We start from the raw sequence: 20,399 nt of genomic DNA, 5'->3' as shown, positions 1-20,399 counted from the left end.
GGCAGAGGAGTCCCCTATCTTAATTCTGTTAGTCCTCTAATGACTTCCTTAATACTTTCTCAGCCACATTTCTGAAATTAGTGACTGACACTCATTGTCTCTACATTTCCTCAGCAAATTACTCAATTTCTCCCAGCAATCTAACTTCTACTCTGCCCACTTCACTCTAATATTATTCCTGAAAGTCATTAATACCTCTCAAAGCCAGCCGCCTTTCTCAGTATTCTAATTCCTTGCCCTTTCTGAAGCATGGCAAATGACTGACTGCCTCCTCTCCTTGAAATTCTTCTCTTGGCATCCTCGATGCTGGATTATTTTGGTTCTCTTCTCTGCTTTTTTGTTTTTTTGTTGTAGGCCACTTCTTGTTCTCATTCCCTTTAAACACAGACATTTTCCAAGTTGATGCTGTGACTTTAATTCTGTAATTTTATCTATAATCTAAAGTCCTGTCCTTGGATTTGTCATCTATACCTTATCTTGCTTTTAGTTATCAACTCTATGGAGATAACATTTGATTCTAAATCTATATTCATTACCCCCAGTTAGTTCTAATTTTTAACAGCCTGAATACCATTTCATGTGGATAATCTAAGACCTCAATCTTCTTCTAAATGACAATTCAAGATATTCGCCTTTCCTTCTAACCAATTCCTTCACCTCATCTCACTTTTAACTTTTTTTCTTTATACTGTTGAAGTACACTTCACATACAACACCTGAACTCACTTTTTCGATGTTTGTCAATTGCTAGCAGGCTTCAAAGTGAACCAGGTTCAAAATCATGCTCAGTTTACTTAAAAATAAAGTTAATTTGTTCTACTCTAATTATAGATATGATAGCAGATTGTTATACAAAATGCAGAAAAATCAAAGTGAGAAAATTATATTATCCAAAGATAGCTCACCTTTTACATTTTAAAGTCTTCATCACCTTTAACCTTTCTCTTACTTTCTTGTATAAACTGACCAAGTCACCAAAATGCATTTGTCTCATGCTTTCCATTTCTAATACCACCGCACATACCCAGGCTCTTTATCAGTTCACAGCAGAATCAGTGCAATAATATTCTAACTCCTATCACTATCTTCTAATATTTTGGTTTTCAACCTTGGCTGTACACTGTAATCATCTGGAGAAGTTTTATTACAGGGGCCCCATGCTCAGAAATCCAATTTTATTGGTTTGAGATATGGTCTACAGAATGGGATTTTGTGTGCAGACATGGTTAAAACCACTGTTCCAACACAAAGGTTTCCAAATTGTTTAAGAATCACTTGGGTAGTCTGATAGTTATACTAGGGTGATCTGGAATGGAGACTAAGTATATGCACATTTTACAGATTATTCCATTGTAGGTCCCACAGATTACTGCTCTAAGCTAAGGCTTCTCAAACTTTAATGTGAATATGGATGACTTCAGCGTTCCTGTTAAACTACGGATTCAGACTCAGGTGATGAGATGAGGCCTGAGATGCTGCATTCCCAACAATACCCAAACTGATGCCAAAGCCAGTCTGAGGAATAGTGTCTCGGTAGCAAGACTTTAAGAACCACTCCTTTATCAGTACCCTCTTTCAAATAAAATCTATTCTACATTACAACCATTAGGTTAATCTTACTATATTTGCTTTCTTTTTTTTTTTTAATATTTGCTTTCAAAATAGCACTAACCAAAAAAATTAAATGGCTAAATTTTCTATAAATAAATTTCAAATTAGCACTTAGGATTTTCTACTTACTATGGCTTCTATCTTCATTTTAAATCATCTGTCTTATCAAGCCTCTCCAAAATACTTCAATTTGCATATGTTTGAGACGTAGAACAGTCCTTCTCAAACTGCAACATGCAAACGAATAACCAGTGAAACTTGCTTTACGCATTCCTGGAGTCTACCCCAGAGATTCCTATTCGGTATCTGGAGGTCTGGCAAGTACAAGAATTTGTATTTACAACAAGAGTTACTGATGCTACAGGTCTGAGGACCACATTTTGAGCAGCCTCCTCCAAATACTTAAACTGAAGTCTTATCCACTCAAATATTACTACTATCCAAAATATTTTCTGGGCTTAGGAAAATTAAAATGATCTTTCCTTCCCTTCAGTGCCTGTAACAATATTTTGGATGCAATAATGAAATCATAACTATCTTGATTAAAAATTAGAAAACAGAGGCCCAGACAGGCACAGTTACTTCCAGTTGCTAAGGTGGGGCCACAATTTCCTTATTCTTTTCTATAGTTTTAAAACCCCAGGTGCTAAAAACACAATTGCAATTAAGTAAAACTTTTCAGTATAACTTGTGAATGATTTGTATGGCTTTTCAATGAAGTGTGAAATGCTCTGACAGCTGCTGAGTGTCATATAGGCCCTGTGGCTACAAAGGGGAAGTGGGACTTACCAGCTTTGGTTTTCTAGTGACCTTTATTTGATCTGACAATAAGCAGCAACACTTAAAGCTTTGAATAAGCAAGTAGGACAAAGGTGTATAGGAAATATCTAATGATAATACTCATTTTAAAAAATGCTTTTCACAAAGAATTGAAGCACTATTAAACACAACAGCCACCTCTGTCACATCAACCATTTCTTGAATCACTATGACAGGTGAAGCAGCAATATAAATGAGGCCTAATGACTGGGCTTGCTCTAGGGAAGTCGGCCAAGAGGAGAAAAATCACAAATTAGGCCTTGCTAACAGACCTATCCCATGGATGGAGGAGCCTGGTGGGCTGCAGTCCATGGGGTCACTAAGAGTCGGACACGACTGAGTGACTTCACTTTCACTTTTCACTTTTATGCACTGGAGAAGGAAATGGCAACCCACTCCAGTGTTCTTGCCTGAGACTCCTAGGGACGGGGGAGCCTGGTGGGCTGCCGTCTATGGGGTCGCACAGAGTCGGACACAACTGAAGTGACTTAGCAGCAGCAACAGACCTATGCTGGCCAAGAAGCAGTAGTTAGAACCTTGTATGAAACAACTGACTGGGTCAGGATTGAGAAAGGAGTATGACAAGGCTGTTTATTGTCACCTTGTTTATTTAACTTACACACAGAGCACATTATGAGAAATGTCAGGCTGGATGAGTTTTAAGCTGGAATCAAAACTGCCGGGAGAAATAACAACCTCAGATATGAGGATGATACCGCTCTAATGGCAGAAAGAGAAGAGGAACTAAGGAACCTCTTGATGAGGGTGAAGGAGGAGAGTGAAAAACCAGTTTAAAACTCAGTATTAAAAAAACTAAGATCATGGCATCCGGCCCCATTACTTCATGGCAAATAGAAAGGGAAAAGGTGGAAGCAGTGATAGATTTCCTCTTCCTGGGCTCTAAAATCACTGCAGCCATGAAATCAGAAGACAACTGCTTCTTTGCAGGAAAGCTATGACAAACCCAGACAGTGTGTTAAAAAGCAAAGACCTCACTTTGCCGACAAAGGTCCATAGAGTCAAGACTATGGTCTGTCCAGCAGCCACGTACAGTTGTGAGAGCTGGATCATAAAGGCAGAGTGCCAAAGAATTGAGGCTTTCAAACTGTGGTGCTGGAGAAGACTCTTGAGAGCTCCCTGGACAGTAAGGAGATCAACCCTGAATATTCCTTGCTGTCCAGGGAACTCTCAAGAGTCTTCTCCAGCGGTGTGCGGACTGATGCTGAAGCTCCAATACTTTGGCCACCTGATGCAAAGAGCCAAGTCACTGGAAAAGACCCTGATGCTGGGAAAGACTGAAGGCAGGAGGAGAAGAGGGTGACAGAGGATGAGATGGACATGGCAAGTACTGAGCCTGCGTGCCCCACCTACTGAAGCCTGTGTGCCCCAGAGCCCACACCGCAACTGCTGAGCCTGCGTGCCCCACCTACTGAACATGCATCTACAGCCTGCGCTCCCCCCAAGAAGCCCATGCACCATAATGAAGAGTAACCCTGGCTCATCTCAACCACAGAAATAACTCACGTGGCAATGAAGCCCTAGCAAAGCCAAAACAAATGAAATTATAAAAAATTTTTTTAATTAAATATACACTATCTGGGTTTTCACAGAAAAATGTTTGCTTACCCTTGGAATGATTCTTTGAAATATGAAAAAATTAGAATTAAAGGGACTTTAATTTGCATTAATAAATGTTCAACATATAAGCATTTCTAATTTTCAAATAACTGCAGTCTACTCTTCTTTGTGTTACTTTTATCTCATAAATAATCTGAATGATTAATTTGTCAAACTTCAAATTTTCCTACTTAAGGAAAAGTAGGATTTGATATAAGCATCTGTTGTTAGAAGCTGCCCCGTAGAGATAAAAAGAAGGGGCTGGCCAAAATAGGCAAGGAACAGCTGTATTCTGCAAATTAGTGGCATGAGTTTGACACAACAAAACAAAACAAAACAAAAACATTGCCAAGATAAATCCAGGTATCAAGAGTAGATATGGTGGTAACGGTAGCATCGTTAATAGGAACAAGGCAGTCCAGAAGAGGAGCTGTGGATAGAGAAGCTTGAGTATAGTTTTGGAAACACTGACTTTGAGAGACTGTTGGAATGTTCATATGAGGAAATCAGCGAGGCAGTAATATAGCATGAGAAACTTCAGGGTGAGCTCTCCATTTATATGTGTGTGCGTGTGTGTATATGTGTGTGTGTGTGTATATATCAGTGTATCTATATCTATAGCTTATATAGCCACTGATGCCTTCACACATGCAAGTTTCTAAAAGAACTCTGTGATTAAGAGGTTTTTATGTTATGTTCTGTGTATGTACATGTGTGTGCCCCTTTAGCTTACTACAGAACATCATTATCACAGAGAGAAGGGGAAGTTGTAAACATTTCATTTAAATGGTTCAAAATAATGAGCCACAAGAATCTGTGTGTTTAAATGCACATACAAAATTGCCCAATGTCAACTTTATCAACTCTGTCCTTAAATAAACACAGAAAAAAAATCTTCAATAACTAGAAAAGACATATTTCCATAGACATTTATAAATAAATCCTTAAGAGTTAAAAAAAAATAGTTTGGCCTTAACCGTGGAATAAAATAATCAATTTAACCTTAAAGGCCAGACATTAAAAATGGGATCTATTTTGCTACAATCACAGATTAACAGAAAAATTAGTGCTAAAGGGTTCTTTTGAGGTAACTGTGAAAGTTACCTCTTGGACGGCTGGATAGTTTCCTCTTCTTTGATAATCTCAAAGAAGCTGAGTGACTGGAGGTCTACAGATAACCACTGTGAGGATCAGGGCTAGACACCAGTGCTCTTTACACCATACTACGATAGCTTAATGAAAAAGGTAATAAACATCTGGTAACACTCTTTCACTCAACCCAAGCCCTTTATATCATGCTTGGCATCAATGAGCACTATGAATACTAGAAGACCTTACACAAAGACACTTAAGGACTAATACTCTTAAAGGACAGTTACAGAGTAGGTTATGTATGTCAGTGTGTTTGTTTTATGTACTAGAACTAGAAAACACAATAAGGCCTCTGGGAATTAGTTAATGTACACTTTCTTGTGAAACTCTTTGTGTTTAGTTAACAGTTAACATTATCAAAAGTCATTCAAGACCTGAGGCTGGGTAAATATAAAGTCAAGTATATAAAACAGATTTAAAATAGCTTTATATGGGTAAAATGACATGCTAAAATCTGTTGATGACAACTAGAATAAATGCAATGAAGGTATTTACAGGGTTCTATTTACAGATTTTACATTAAGTCAAAGAGCTCTTCTGAATACAGAAAAATGAAAATAGTTATTAAATGGTGTGGCTTGTGTAACATCATATACTGAAAGATCAAACAGTAAAACATACACATTCACACCAAGCAAATCATCAGAATTGTCAGTCAGAATAAATCTGGCATTAATTTTCTTCACTGAATAAAAAGTAATATACAAACACATAAATGTGTTGGCAAAAATACCACATTCACCTTTTGAAAACAATTTAATAAGCCCATCACTGTAAACTTACTTCAAAATCAACAACTACTAAAGCAATGCTTATAGAGAATTTTTGGAAGCAAGATATAAAGCAGCAATTTAAAAGCAATATTATTACTATCAAGAATAAGCTATTTTCTACTCTAGCTCACTTGAAAATTATTAATATGATGCTGATGCAGTCCTGTCAACAACAAGTCACTACAGCAGTGATTCGTTCTTAAGACGTGGGCATAGAACAATATATAAAAAAACTTGATTAAAAGCCTCAGTAATTCTGTCAATAGCCTCATTCCATGCTAAATCCTAGGACATCCTTCTACCACACTGAGAATCAATGTTAGAAAGTAAAGCTTAAGATTAGTTTTAAGTTAATGACCATCACTGGACTTCCCTCATAGCTCAGTTGGTAAAGAATCTGCCTGCAATGCAGGAGACCCTGGTTCGATTCCTGGGTTTGGAAGATCCCTTGAAGGAAATGGCAACCCACTCCAGTGTTCTTGCCTGGAGAATCTCATGGGCAGAGGAACCTGGCGGGCTACAACCCTTGGGGCCGCAAGAGTTGGACATGACTTAGTGACTAAACCAACCAACTAAATGACTGTCACTAGCTAAGCAGTGGGCAAAGGTGACACAATTCCAAGAGCTGAAATGACTAATATTCTAAAAGATCAGTAAGTATCACAAACAAGAGCAAAAAACACAAGATAAGGCTTCCAGAAGTTGAGAACAACTGACATTTCAGATACGCTAAAGAAGTCATATAAATGGCCATAACCTTTTAACATGAGTAAGAAAATGCAGAACCTTCATGTTTTTTGTATATTTATTTTGTACATGTATTTTGTATATGTACATTTATTTTGTATATGAATTTTGTATATTGTATATTGTATATTTATCAATTTAGAAGTATAAGTTTACACACATAAATAATATTAAGGAAATACTAAATTTTAAGATGCATATTTTAATCTTATTAACATATATTTAATCTGGAAAACTACTTTTCTAATCAAGACCTACATATCTGGTAAATGGATACTCTGATTCAATTTATAATGCTACACTGAAACTTAAATACATTTATGCAAAAGAACGTCTAAGAGTTACGTATGGATTGACATGTATATAGCTGAGAGAATACAGCTGTATAGCAGCAAGGACAGTATAAAGAATAATGATTTCTTAGCTTAGTTAAGATCCTATACTATACGGTTGACTTTATCTAAGCCTGTTGTTAGAGAGAGATATATATATATACACACACACACACACATATATATATATATATATGAAAAACATAGATGGAAAAATTCAAATACAAAGTACTCAGGTACTTTAGTGCAAATTACACAGAAAAAACCCAGCACATTTTAATATATAAAATTTTTTAAAGCCCCAATAAATATATTCATTAATATTTATCCCTGCTGCTTATTTAGTCAGTAAGTCGTGTCCAACTCTGCAACCCCAGACTACAGCCTCTTTTGTCCATGGGATTTCCCAGGCAAGAATACCAGAGTGGGTTGCCCTTTTCTTCTCCAGGGGGATCTTCCTGCCCAGGGATCAAACCCAGGTCTCCTTCATTGCAGGTGGATTCTTTTACTGTTCAGCCACCTGTGAAGCTCATAGCTTAGGGAACTGATCACTTCTAGATAATATAGGTAAAGGTCCCACTTGTCAAGATTTGCCATATGTATACATTCTATAAATTGGTGTCTAAAATCAGCGACAAGTGAAACTTTTGATACCAAAAGTATTACTCTCAATAAGATAGTGTTTGTATGATGACTGCTATGTTCAGGGATGTCAGTCAATTTTAAATTGCTTCTGATTTCATTTCATTTCCAAGGATGAATGTTTGTGGGTTTGTTTTCCCTAAAACAAGGGCTCCCAATTCTTTTAGAACCACAAGAGACAGAAATGACTAGTCAAATTAACTAAGTAAAACAAATATTGATTATCACACATTACCAAGACACAGATTTTACCATGCAGATTGCTAAAACAAACAAACGGGCACACCAAAGGTTTACCTCTACGCAGGTTTTCATCCCTGAGGCAGCAGCATAGTGCAGGGGTGTGTTCTTTTTGTTATCAACAGCGTCAATAGCTGCTCTCTCATATTCGCCTTGGTCAAGTTTTGCTCCTTTCCATCTTAAAATCATCTGTAGACAATCTGCTCTTCTAAAATCATCTTCCGCAGGGCGTGCTAAGCGAGGATGAAGGGCTCCTTCTGAGATCATAATCTGAGGTCCCATACACAACAAATGCATAGATGTTTCATTGTGCACATTCCGTTTATTTGGATTTCCATCTCTACCAAAAAGAAAGGTCCTAAAATGGTAAAGAATGAAAATCAGGTTTTTCCTACCTGGAAATAATACACAGGAGATACATGTAAAGCTCTACTTCTAAGCTGCTAATCCAGTTTCTATTGAGGCACTGTTTCACAATAGGTTGAATGACTAATTTTTTTTTTGGTTGTGCTGGGTCTTCGTTACTGTGTGGGCTTTTCTCTAGTCGCGGAGAGTGAGGGCTCCTCTCTAATAGCGGTGCACAGGCTTCTCACTGCAGGGGCTTCTCCTGCGCGAGGGCTTCAGGAGTTGCGACACATGGGCTCAGGAGTTGCAGCTCCCACACTCCAGAGTATGGGCTCAGCAGCTGTGGCACACGGGCTTAGCTGTTCCGTGGCATGTGGGATCTTCCCAGACCAGGGATCAAATCTGTGTCTTCTGCATTAGGAGGTGGATTCTTTACCACTGAGCCACCAGAGAAGCCCCACTAATTCTTACAATTATAAAAAAACTTGATTCTAGAACAATAATACTAAAAAACCAAAGTTGACTATCATTACAGTGTTTGCTAATAAAAGAGAAAAAGGCATAAGAAGAAAAATGAAAGGTAAGGAAAAGGAAAATGACAGAGAAAAGGAAAAGGAGGAAGAAAGAAAGGAACCAAAGGGCCACATAACGGACTAGTATGTCAATTAACATAAATGTCTTAGGTACATTATTAAACATATCCCAGCAATTTATTTCAGAGAAGGCAATGGCACCCCACTCCAGTACTCTTGCCTGGAAAATCCCATGGACGGAGGAACCTGGAAGGCTGCAGTCTATGGGGTCGCTGAGGGTCGGATACAACTGAGCGACTTCTCTTTAACTTTTCACTTTCATGCATTGGAGAAGGAAATGGCAACCCACTCCAGTGTTCTTGCCTGGAGAATGCCAGGGACGGGGGAGCCTGGTGGGCTGCCATCTGTGGGGTCACACAGAGTCGGACACGACTGCAGCGACTTAGCAGCAGGAGCAGCGATTTATTTTTTTGTTATTGCTCTGCTATATTTTATTTCTCTTGAGTACATATTTACTTAAGAAGGATGCTGACCATATAGGAGAAGCAAGCAATGCGTAAGTCTGGAAGTAAATGTTAAATCTAGGAAAAATTTATCTGAGTTTTCCCCAGCTTTTGAAAGAATAAGGCATATATTTATACAATGTAATACCTTCTTAAGGCTATAAGCTAGGTGAGTACTGGAAGAGCACGATATAATTTCAAGGTGGTAGACCTTACCGATGATAATAGGTGAGCTGCCTTAACTTCTGCCAGATCCAGATCTGAGAGCTGTGTCTAGCATCCACTACATCTTTTGGGCTAGGCTCAGTGGATTAACATTTGAGCCAGTTCAGTGGCCATAACAGGAAATGAGTTGGATAAACCTAGTATAATTCAGTCAGCCTGTACTAAAAAACACAAGTATACTATGAAATGGGCATACAGTCCCATATCCAAAGATGAGTCAATTTACTATGGAGGGCTGGTATCACTTGCGTTCCTATGTCTAAGGGCAGAATAGCAATGGGAAGGGAGCAGAAGAGTTAAAAGCTAAATCCTAGTTATATCTGGATTGTTTTTAGGTTAGTTTTAGCTTAGAACAAGAAAAAACAAAGACAAAACCCTGACTAGGAAGGAACTAGGAAGAGCTCTTCGAGCCAAGCTAGAAAGCTCTTATGAGGAAAAAGGCCGAGTAAGATGTCTTACGGTGGTTTCCAATTTGTAGAACAACTCTGGGTATCTTCTGCTTTTATCATTTAAGATTCTAGACAGTTCAGCAATACAGCCCTTCAAAACTAGCCTATTAGGCTTCTAGGGTCCACATTCATTTGAGCCATCTTGAAAGTAAAACATGAAGTCTCTGAAGCAGGAACAAATGAAATAATAACTAGTCCCACATACCCTAACTCCTACCACTGGGGATATGCAATCTGAGCCAGATCAGACATCACATAGTACATGTACTGGGGTCTGCACTGCAGGGCAGTGTGACAGGCAGACTAGTATCTCCGCCCCAAAGAGGTCTATGTCCTAATCCCCGGGACCTGTGAATATGTTACCTTATACAGTAAAAGAGACTTCACAGATATGATTAAGTTAAGGTTCTTGACATTGGGAAAGTATCCTAGTATCCAGGTGGGCCCAATGTAATCACGAATCCTTAGAAGAGAAAGACAGGAGGGTCAGAATCAAAGACATATTGGAAGATGCTATGCTGCTGTCTTTAAAAATGGTGGAAGGGGCCACAAGCCAAGAAGTGCAGACAGCTTTTAGAAACTGGAAAAGGTAAGGTAAGGGATTCTACCCAAGAGCATGCAGAAGGGATATAACTCTGCCAACACTCTGAGTTTAATTCAGTGGAACCATTTCAGATTTCTGATCTCCAGAGTTTTAAGATAATACATTTGTGTTGTTTTTAGTCACCAAGTTTGTGATAATTTGTTATAGCAACAATAGGAATGAGCCCTAAATATAAGACTCTGGGAAGCTTGTATAGTAGATCTCCTTCCCTCTGGAGACCAGGGAAGGTGTGAGGAGAAGGGGTTGGTGGGGGGGTGGGGATGGGTGGGGGGTTGTGTGTGTGGAGGGGGAACCTATCCCTGCGTATGAACACTATTCTAGGGAAGACCTTGGGTTCTTATGCTCTGCAATGTAAAATATGTTTCTGGGCAAGAGATAAGACTATCATCTCTGAGTCTTACAATTCAGGGAATGTAGGAATGGTCTCAGGTCTCATCCACTCCTAATCCCCCAGGCAAATGTTAAGCAAGTATCTCCTGAGAAGTAAGTATCTCCAGTATCTCCTGGAGTTCTCAATCTCTACTCAGTCCAAGTTTAACTTTCAAAGCTTGTCTCTGAAGCTCAGGTCCCAAGTTCTAATAAAATTTGCTCAGAAAGCCATTTTCTCTAAAGTCCTACAGAGCCTTTATGGCCTTCTGACTCCCTCAGTACATGGGTATGCTCTTTATTGCTTACTCTATCTGGTTTCCAAGGATCTGACTTAGCCATCTAAACAAACCCAACCCTACTTAGAAGCCTCTTTACACTAAGCTCCCTCCTCCAGCTGCATTGATCATTCCCTTCTTTGTCTTCCTATCACATCCTAATTATATAATTCATTACATCGTAACACAGTTACTTTCTTACATATCTGTTCCTTTCTCCCACTTGGTTTATAGCCTTTTAAGGCAAGATCTATATCCTGTTCTTTCTTGAATCCCCAATATGGTGTCAAACACACAGGAGACTTGCTATAATTTTGATAGATGAACTACTTTGTGTATTACTTTTATGATGAAGATTAGTGATGTGGCATTGGGAATACATTAAGACAGAATTCTAGATCTCTCAAGCCAGTAGCACAGCAGACTGGTCAAGAACCCAGTACCTACTGACCAGTACAGACTGCCTGGCTGTAGTCCCAGTTCTGTCACTTTCTAGGTGTGTGATCTTGCACAAAATAGCTAATATATAAAATATACCATGTATGTAACCAATATAAACACATAGCTAATATACATATTATATACATAAAACCAACTAATATATGGCTCCTATTCTTTGACCAAATAAACCTACTCCTGAAATTTATCACTTAAATGTCTGGTTATAGGAAAACTGGGAAATATAAATCATAGTATTTCTGTACAATAGAAAATTATAAAGTCATTAACAAGTCTATATAAGAATATTTATAGTGAAAATCAGAAGGGACATGGAATGATTCTAACAGTTGTTTAAGGGAGGCAGGAATGTGAGTAGTTTATTTATATAACCATAATGTTGCTTCATAATTTAAAAAAAAAGGAAAAATATATTTTTCCTAAGTCAACAACTGATGATAAAATTTTCAATGATATTTCCCTGTATTTATAATGGCTGAATTACAGTGAATAACCAAAATTTTAAACACTACTCTAAAAATGTGTTCAAGATTAAAATCTCTTCCAAGAGCCATTATTAACAAAAAAAGAGATTTCATTTTCTTAAAAATTTAACTTAGAAGTAAATTATTAAAATTAATTCTGATTACATATGATTCTGTACAGCAACATAGATTCAGCTTTTCCTATCCCTATTTCCAATATATCACGTATTTTCTCTTTTAGTTTGTTCAGGAGACCTCAGGTTCTCATCACCATGGAATTTAACACAAGGTGGAAGGATGTCAGCTGATATGGAGACCGACTCTCTCATTAAACAATCCTACATCCTCCCCAATAGAGAGATGAGATAATGTGATAATTTAGCAAACATTCTTATACCCAATCTGCCAGACTCTGATTCAGCAAACCAAAGCAAGTTTATTATTCTGAAGTTAAAATATTAAAAGAGCTTAATTATTTATTCAGGAAAAATTCTCAAATTTATTAGATACAGTACTATACCTGCATAAACATTCTGTACTAAAACTGTCAAGTTGGATATTCTAATTTTATTGATTTACATTACTACTTTTATATTATATACTTAAATTCAAAAGTAGTCTTCTTTAAGTTACATGAATGAGTAAATGGAATTACAAATTTGTAATTGACATGTAAGTTTTAGATAGGCCCCTCTTATAACTATGCCAGTAATTATGAAGTGTATTTTACTACTTACATACAAGGTTAATTCTTGGACCAGGATAGGAGATAACTGGCAGGAAGGAAGGGTAAGGAAAACATTAACCTGGAAAAAAATTCCTTTCATTTGACCTTAATAACCCATCGAAAGTGATTTGTTTGTCTAGATTCTTTCAGTGTTCATTGTGAAACAGTCAAACTATAACTGCAACCTATAAATCTACATTTACTCTCCACTTCAATATAACCCTATTCTGATCACTGTACTAAAACGGCACTCGTTCACATCATCAGGAATTTCCTAAGAGTTAAGTTCTTATCCTCAATTCTTGTTTTAACCTTAAACTGCTAATAATTCATTTATATACTTATCTCTTTATTACCTTGGTTTCCATAACTACCCATCTTTTTAACAGGTCTCTTCATTTTTTTAAGAACAATCTCACTTTTGCCTATGATGATGGCTCTACTTTCCTACCTCCTTCAGATCAGTTCAGTCGCTCAGTCGTGTCCGACTCTTTGCGACCCCATGAATCGCAGCACGCCAGGCCTCCCTGTCCATCACCAACTCCCGGAGTCCACTCAGACTCACGTCCATCAAGTCAGTGATGCCATCCAGCCATCTCATCCTCTGTTGTCCCCTTCTCCTCTTGCCCCCAATCCCTCCCAGCATCAGAGTCTTTTCCAATGAGTCAACTCTTCGCATGAAGTGGCCAAAGTACTGGAGTTTCAGCTTTAGCATCATTCCTTCCAAAGAAATCCCAGGGCTGATCTCCTTCAGAATGGACTGGTTGGATCTCCTTGCAGTCCAAGGGACTCTCAAGAGTCTTCTCCAACACCACAGTTCAAAAGCATCAATTCTTTGGTGCTCAGCTTTCTTCACAGTCCAACTCGCACATCCATACATGACCACAGGAAAAACCATAGACTTGACTAGACGAACCTTTGTTGGCAAAGTAATGTCTCTACTTTTGAATATGCTGTCGAGGCTGGTCATAACTTTCCGTCCAAGGAGTAAGCGTCTTTTAATTTCATGGCTGCAGTCACCATCTGCAGTGATTTTGGAGCCCAGAAAAATATTTCCCATGAAGTGATGGGACCGGATGCCATGATTTCCGTTTTCTGAATGTTGAGCTTTAAGCCAACTATTTCACTCTCCACTTTCACTTTCATCAAGAGGCTTTTGAGTTCCTCTTCACTTTCTGCCATAAGGGTGGTGCCATCTGCATATCTGAGGTTATTGATATTTCTCCCAGAAATCTTGATTTCAGCTTGTGTTTCTTCCAGTCCAGTGTTTCTCATGATGTACTCTGCGTATAAGTTAAATAAACAGGGTGACAATATACAGCCTTGAAGTACTCCTTTTCCTATTTGGAACCAGTCTCTTGTTCCATGTTCAGTTCTAACTGTTGCTTCCTGACCTGCATACAAATTTCTCAAGAGGCAGGTCAGGTGGTCTGGTATTCCCATCTCTTTCAGAATTTTCCACAGTTTATTGTGATCCACACAGTCAAAGGCTTTGGCATAGTCAATAAAGCAGAAATAGATGTTTTTCTGGAATTCTCTTGCTTTTTCCATGATCCAGCAGATGTTGGCAATTTAATCTCTGGTTCCTCTGCCTTTTCTAAAACCAGCTTGAACATCAGGAAGTTCATGGTTCACATACTGCTGAAGCCTGGCTTGGAGAATTTTGAGCATTACTTTACTAGCGTGTGAGATGAGTGCAATTGTGAGGTAGTTTGAGCATTCTTTGTCATTGCCTTTCTTTGGGATTGGAATGAAAACTGACCTTTTCCAGTCCTGTGGCCACTGCTGAGTTTTCCAAATTTGCTGGCATATTGAGTGCAGCACTTTCACAGCATCATCTATCAGGATTTGGAATAGCTCAACTGGAATTCTATCACCTCCACTATGATGCTTTCTAAGGCCCACTTGACTTCACATTCCAGGATGTCTGGCTCTAGTTCAGTGATCACACCATTGTGATTATCTGGGCTGTGAAGATCTTTTTTGTACAGTTCTTGTGTGTGTGTCCTATCTCCTTAATGGAAGCAAACTCACTTTCTGAGTCTGTTTTCTTCTCTAGACATCTTCCTTCCTTCCAGAGAGCAAATCCATTCTTAAAGTCACTTATCTTTCAGTGGTTTCTATGAATACACATTGTAAACTGTAAACTTTTATTGGAACCCAAATGACAGACAGTGGCAGCAGAATCATGGTTTTTCTCAAAGGGCTTCTACTATTATTTCAGTGATAATTCTTAATGCTTGATAACTCTGACTACTACCCTGACCTTGAGCCCATATTCTAAATTTTTATGGGTTTCCCTGGTGGCTCAGCTGGTAAAAGAATCTGCCTGCAATGCAGGAGACCTGGGTTTGATCCCTGTGTTGGGAAGATCCCCTGGAGAAGGGAAAGGCTACTCACTCCAGTACTCTGGCCTGGAGAATTACATGGACTGTACAGTCCATGGGGGTCCCAAAGAGTCTAAGCCCCATTTTTCTTGCACATTCCATCATTATCTCACATTCAGTTGAGCTCCCCTCAAAATAACCGTCTTCTTTGTTACAGCCTCAATTTCTTGTCATAACACTATTATTCCAGTAGTTACTAAGATATACATACACTTTCAGTTCCCTTTACATCTTACCTTTCATGCAACATTATTTTTGAGTACCTGTAATTGTATTACAGAGGTTAGGTATATTATTAAAAAAATAGATTAAGTACCTGCCCTTACAGTGTGTGCACAGCAAGGGAGGTTAGGAGAGAACTGAATTTCAATCCATTTATAAGAATTTAATAACTCCTGAAATACAAGAATCAAACAAAAACCTTCCAAACTGGAAACTCTGTTTTAATTTTCAAAGCTTGATATTAACATATGCTCTGACAAACACGTGCTCTAATAAAGATTTTATATTTCATTTATACCAAAAGACAGGCCCCTTTCATATTCTAGGAAGCACAAGAAGTTATCCTATAAAATCTAAGGAACAAACACTCTAATTTCCCATTTTATACATGCTTATCCAAACTAGAACATGTGGACTCCAAAGTCTAAACAGTGCTTTTGCTACATCAAATAGTAATTATTCATGAATATTTATGAATATGGATTCAGTTTCCCAGGAAAGAAGCACTGTGGTATGGTATGATGTAAACACATAGCATTCAGGTTCAGAGAGATACAGATGCAAACTAGCTCCTGAACTGTAAACCGCCCTTCTTTTACCATATTATTATGTCTAAGAAGAGGGGAAAGCTGTGCCTGCTGTTGCAGGTACCATAAAGCTAAAGGAAATGGGGATTAAATCAAGGCCTTATTGCAATTTACTTTATGGCTACTAAAGTATATTGTCCTTGGCTAGGTATACTCCTTTGCCCACCCATATATGTCATGTGTTAGGAATGTAGCCAAGCTTAGTCAGAGTCTATACCGAAGCTAGCAGGCAGGTATGCCAGGTTTCATGAGGCAGCATGAGAAAATAATGGCCATCAACTTGTTACCAGTTTAGAAAAGTTAAACACAGTGAAACATTTGAAGCTATCTAAAACATAAAGCTAAAACAGAGTTGGTATTTCACTTCATGTTGATGTGTGCTATTTATCCTTATTCTATTGAATTCATGACACAGTGTTAGTTCAGTTCAGTTGCTCAGTCGTGTCCGACTCTTTGTGACCTCGTGACTGCAGCACTCCAGGCCTCCCTGTCCATCACCAACTCCCGGAGTTTACTCAAACTCACGTCCATTGAGTCAGTGATGCCATCCAACCATCTCATCCTCTGTCGTCTCTTTCTCCTTCTGCCTTCAATCTTCCCAGCACTAGGGTCTTTTCCAATGAGTCAGTTCTTCACATTAGGAGGCCAAAGTATTGGAGTTTCAGCTTTAGCATCAGTCCTTCCAATGAATATTCAGAACTGATTTCCTTTAGGATGGACTGGTTGGATCTCCTTGCAGTCCAAGGGACTCTCAAGAGTCCTCTCCAATGCCACAGTTCAAAAGCATCAATTCTTTGGCGCTCAGCCTTCTTCACAGTCCAACTCTCACATCCATACATGACCACAGGAAAAACCATAGCCTTGACTAGACGGACCTTTGTTGGCAAAGTAATGTCTCTGCTTTTTAATATGCTGTCTAGGTTGGTCATGGAGAAGGCAATGGCAACCCACTCCAGTACTCTTGCCTGGAAAATCCAATGGACGGAGGAGCCTGGTAGGCTGCGGTCCATGGGGTCGCTGAGTGTTGAAAACGACTGAGTGACTTCACTTTCACTTTTCACTTTGATGCATTGGAGAGGGAGATGGCAACCCACTCCAGTGTTCTTGCCTGGAGAAGCCCAGGGATGGCAGAGCCTGGTGGGTTGCCATGTACGGCGTTGCACAGAGTCGGACAGACTGAAGCGACTTAGAAGCAGCAGAAGCAGCAGGTTGGTCATAACTTTTCTTCCAAGGAGTAAGTGTCTTTTAATTTCATGGCTGCAGTCACCATCTGCAGTGATTTTGGAGCCCCCAAAAATAAAGTCAGCCACTGTTTCCACTATTTCCCCATCTATTTGCCATGAAGTGATGGGACCGGATGCCATGATCTTAGTTTTCTGAATGCTGAGCTTTAAACAACATTTTTCACTCTCCTCTTTCACTTTCACCAAGAGGCTCTTTAGTGCCTCTTCACTTTCTGGCATAAGGGTGGTGTCATCTGTATACCTGAGGTTATTGATATTTCTCCCAGCAATCTTGATTCCAGCTTGTGCTTCCTCCAGCCCAGGGTTTCTCACCATGTACTCTGCATTTAAGTTAAATAAGCAGGGTGACAATATACAGCCTTGACATACTCCTTTCCCTATTTGGAACCAGTCTGTTGTTCCATGTCCAGTTCTAACTGCTGCTTCCTGACCTGCATACAGATTTCTCAAGAGGCAGATCAGGTGGTCTGGTATTCCCATCTCTTTCAGAATTTTCCACAGTTGGTGGTGATCCACATAGTCAAAGGCTTTGGCATAGTCAATAAAGCTGAAATACATGTTTTTCTGGAACTCTCTTGCTTTTTAAGTGTTAAGTGACAGAGTGTTAAGAGTTATTTAATTACAAAATTGACTAAACAATTAAAATAATAATATGATTTGTGATTTTCTCTGCCCTCAATAAATTTTGAAAAAAGATACACAGATTAAAGAAATTAGAGTTGTCTAATCTTAGGAAAGGAGAGCAAAAAGTAATTTCTGATTCTAAGACAGGATGTTAAAGGCTTTAATAACGAAATTATCAATCAGTGATCTCCAAACAATAAAGAAAAAACAAACACTTTAGACTGAAATTGAAAGTATAAAGTAAAACTGTAAGTATAAAGTATATGGCCAAATCATAAAAACAGTAATTTTAAAGAGAATATATAGTCACCTTTTCTTCACGTCTTTAAACACTCATCAACAGAATGGTAAGCAGAAGCTGGAGACAAATACATCCCTTCTTAGATAAACCAATAATATTGATCAAATCAGCAATTTTTAAACTTTCTGGTAGTAGACTATTATAACTTTTACAAATTTAAAAATTACTGAAGATTGGTGTTGGGAAACTGGGATTGATATATACACACTGCTGCTGCTGCTGTTGTTAAGTCGCTTCAGTTGTGTCCGACTCTGTGCGACCCCATAGATGGCAGCTCACCAGGATCCCCCATCCCTGGGATTCTCCAGGCAAGAACACTGGAGTGGGTTGCCATTTCCTTCTCCAATGCATGAAAGTGAAAAGTGAAAGTGAAGTCACTCAGTCGTGTCCCACTCTTCACTACCGCATGGACTGCGGCCAACCAGGCTCCTCCGTCCATGGGATTTTCCAGGCAAGAGTACTGGAGTGGGTTGCCATTGCCTTCTCTGTATTATTTTACACACTACCATGTAGCCAGGCTTCAGCAATACATGAACCGTGAACTTCCTGATGTTCAAGCTGGTTTTAGAAAAGGCAGAGGAACCAGAGATCAAATAGCCAACATCCGCTGGATCATGGAAAAGGCAAGAGAGTTCCAGAAAAACATCTATTTCTGCTTTATTGACTATGCCAAAGCCTTTGACTGTGTGGATCACAATAAACTGTGGAAAATTCTGAAAGAGATGGGAATACCAGACCACCTAATCTGCCTCTTGAGAAATCTGTATGCAGGTCAGGAAGCAACAGTTAGAACTGAACATGGAACAAGAGACTGGTTCCAAATAGGAAAAGGAGCTCTTCAAGGCTGTATATTGTCACCCTGCTTATTTAACCTCTAGGCAGAGTACATCATGAGAAATGCTGGGCTGGAAGAACCACAAGCTGGAATCAAGATTGCCGAGAGAAATATCAATAAGCTCAGATATGCAGATGATACCACCGTTATGGCAGAAAGTGAAGAGGAACTCAAAAGCCTCTTGATGAAAGTGAAAGTGGAGAGTGAAAAAGTTGGTGTAAATCTCAACATTCAGAAAATGAAGATCATGGCATCTGGTCCCACCACTTCATGGGAAACAGATGGGGAAACAGTGTTAGACCGTATTTTGGGGGGCTCCAAAATCACTGCAGATGGTGACTGCAGCCATGAAATTAAAAGATGCTTGCTCCTTGGAAGAAAAGTTATGACCAACCTAGATAGCATATTCAAAAGCAGACATTACTTTGCCAACTAAGGTCCGTCTAGTCAAGGCTATGGTTTTTCCAGTGGTCATGTATGGATGTGCGAGTTGGACTGTGAAGAAAGCTGAGCACCAAAGAATTGATGCTTTTGAACTCCGGTGTTGGAGAAGTCTCTTGAGAGTTCTTTGGACTGCAAGGAGATCCAACCAGTCCATCCTAAAGAAGACCAGCCTTGGGATTTCTCTGGAAGGAATGATGCTAAAGCTGAAACTCCAGTACTTTGGCCACCTCATGCAAAGAGTTGACTCACTGGAAAAGACTCTGATGCTGGGAGGGATTGGGGGCAGGAGGAGAAGGGGACGACAGAGGATGAGATGGCTGGATGGCATCCCTGACTCGATGGACGTGAGTCTGGGTGAACTCTGGGAGTTGGTGATGGACAGGGAGGCCTGGCGTGCTGTGCTTCATGGGGTTGCAAACAGTCGGACACGACTAAGCTACTGAACTGAAATGAACTGACTGATAAAGTATTTTAGTGTGTAGTATTTTACATACTACTATATGTAAAATAGATAACTATAATAATAAGGACTGATTTTATAACACAGAGAACTCTACTGAAGACTCTATAATGACCTTTATAGGAAAAGAATCTAAAAAAGACTGGATACATGTATATGAATAACTGATTCACTCTGCTGTAAAGCAGAAACTAACACAACATTGTAAATCAACTATACTCCAATAAAAATTTTTAAAAAAGATCTCTAAGAGCCTTTGTTTATGTGAGAGATGTTCAACATATTAAAAATTAAAATAAATTTTATCCATTAAAAATAAACTCATTATATATTTGACATTCCTAATATCTTAAAATGAAAAATAACTATATTTTTTTAAAAATTAAGTGAACACAATGGCACTGTTTTA

At 38.8% G+C, this 20,399-nt stretch overlaps 1 protein-coding gene across 5 annotated transcripts in view; it reads right to left on the bottom strand.

Moving 5' to 3' along the window:
• The window catches only part of ANKIB1 (ankyrin repeat and IBR domain containing 1), a 155,007-nt gene that overhangs the window by 74,769 nt on the left and 59,839 nt on the right, over positions 1 to 20,399 (bottom strand). For all 5 annotated transcript variants that reach the window (XM_055589697.1, XM_055589695.1, XM_055589694.1 and 2 more), the window contains one exon: positions 7,991 to 8,291. In XM_055589697.1, coding sequence (XP_055445672.1) covers positions 7,991 to 8,291 — 301 coding nt within the window. The remainder of the gene's footprint in view (positions 1 to 7,990; positions 8,292 to 20,399) is intronic.

Source organism: Bubalus kerabau, chromosome 8 (assembly GCF_029407905.1).
Source record: "Bubalus kerabau isolate K-KA32 ecotype Philippines breed swamp buffalo chromosome 8, PCC_UOA_SB_1v2, whole genome shotgun sequence".
Taxonomy (NCBI): Eukaryota; Metazoa; Chordata; class Mammalia; order Artiodactyla; family Bovidae; genus Bubalus; species Bubalus kerabau.
This window is presented reverse-complemented; position numbering and strand designations above follow the sequence as displayed.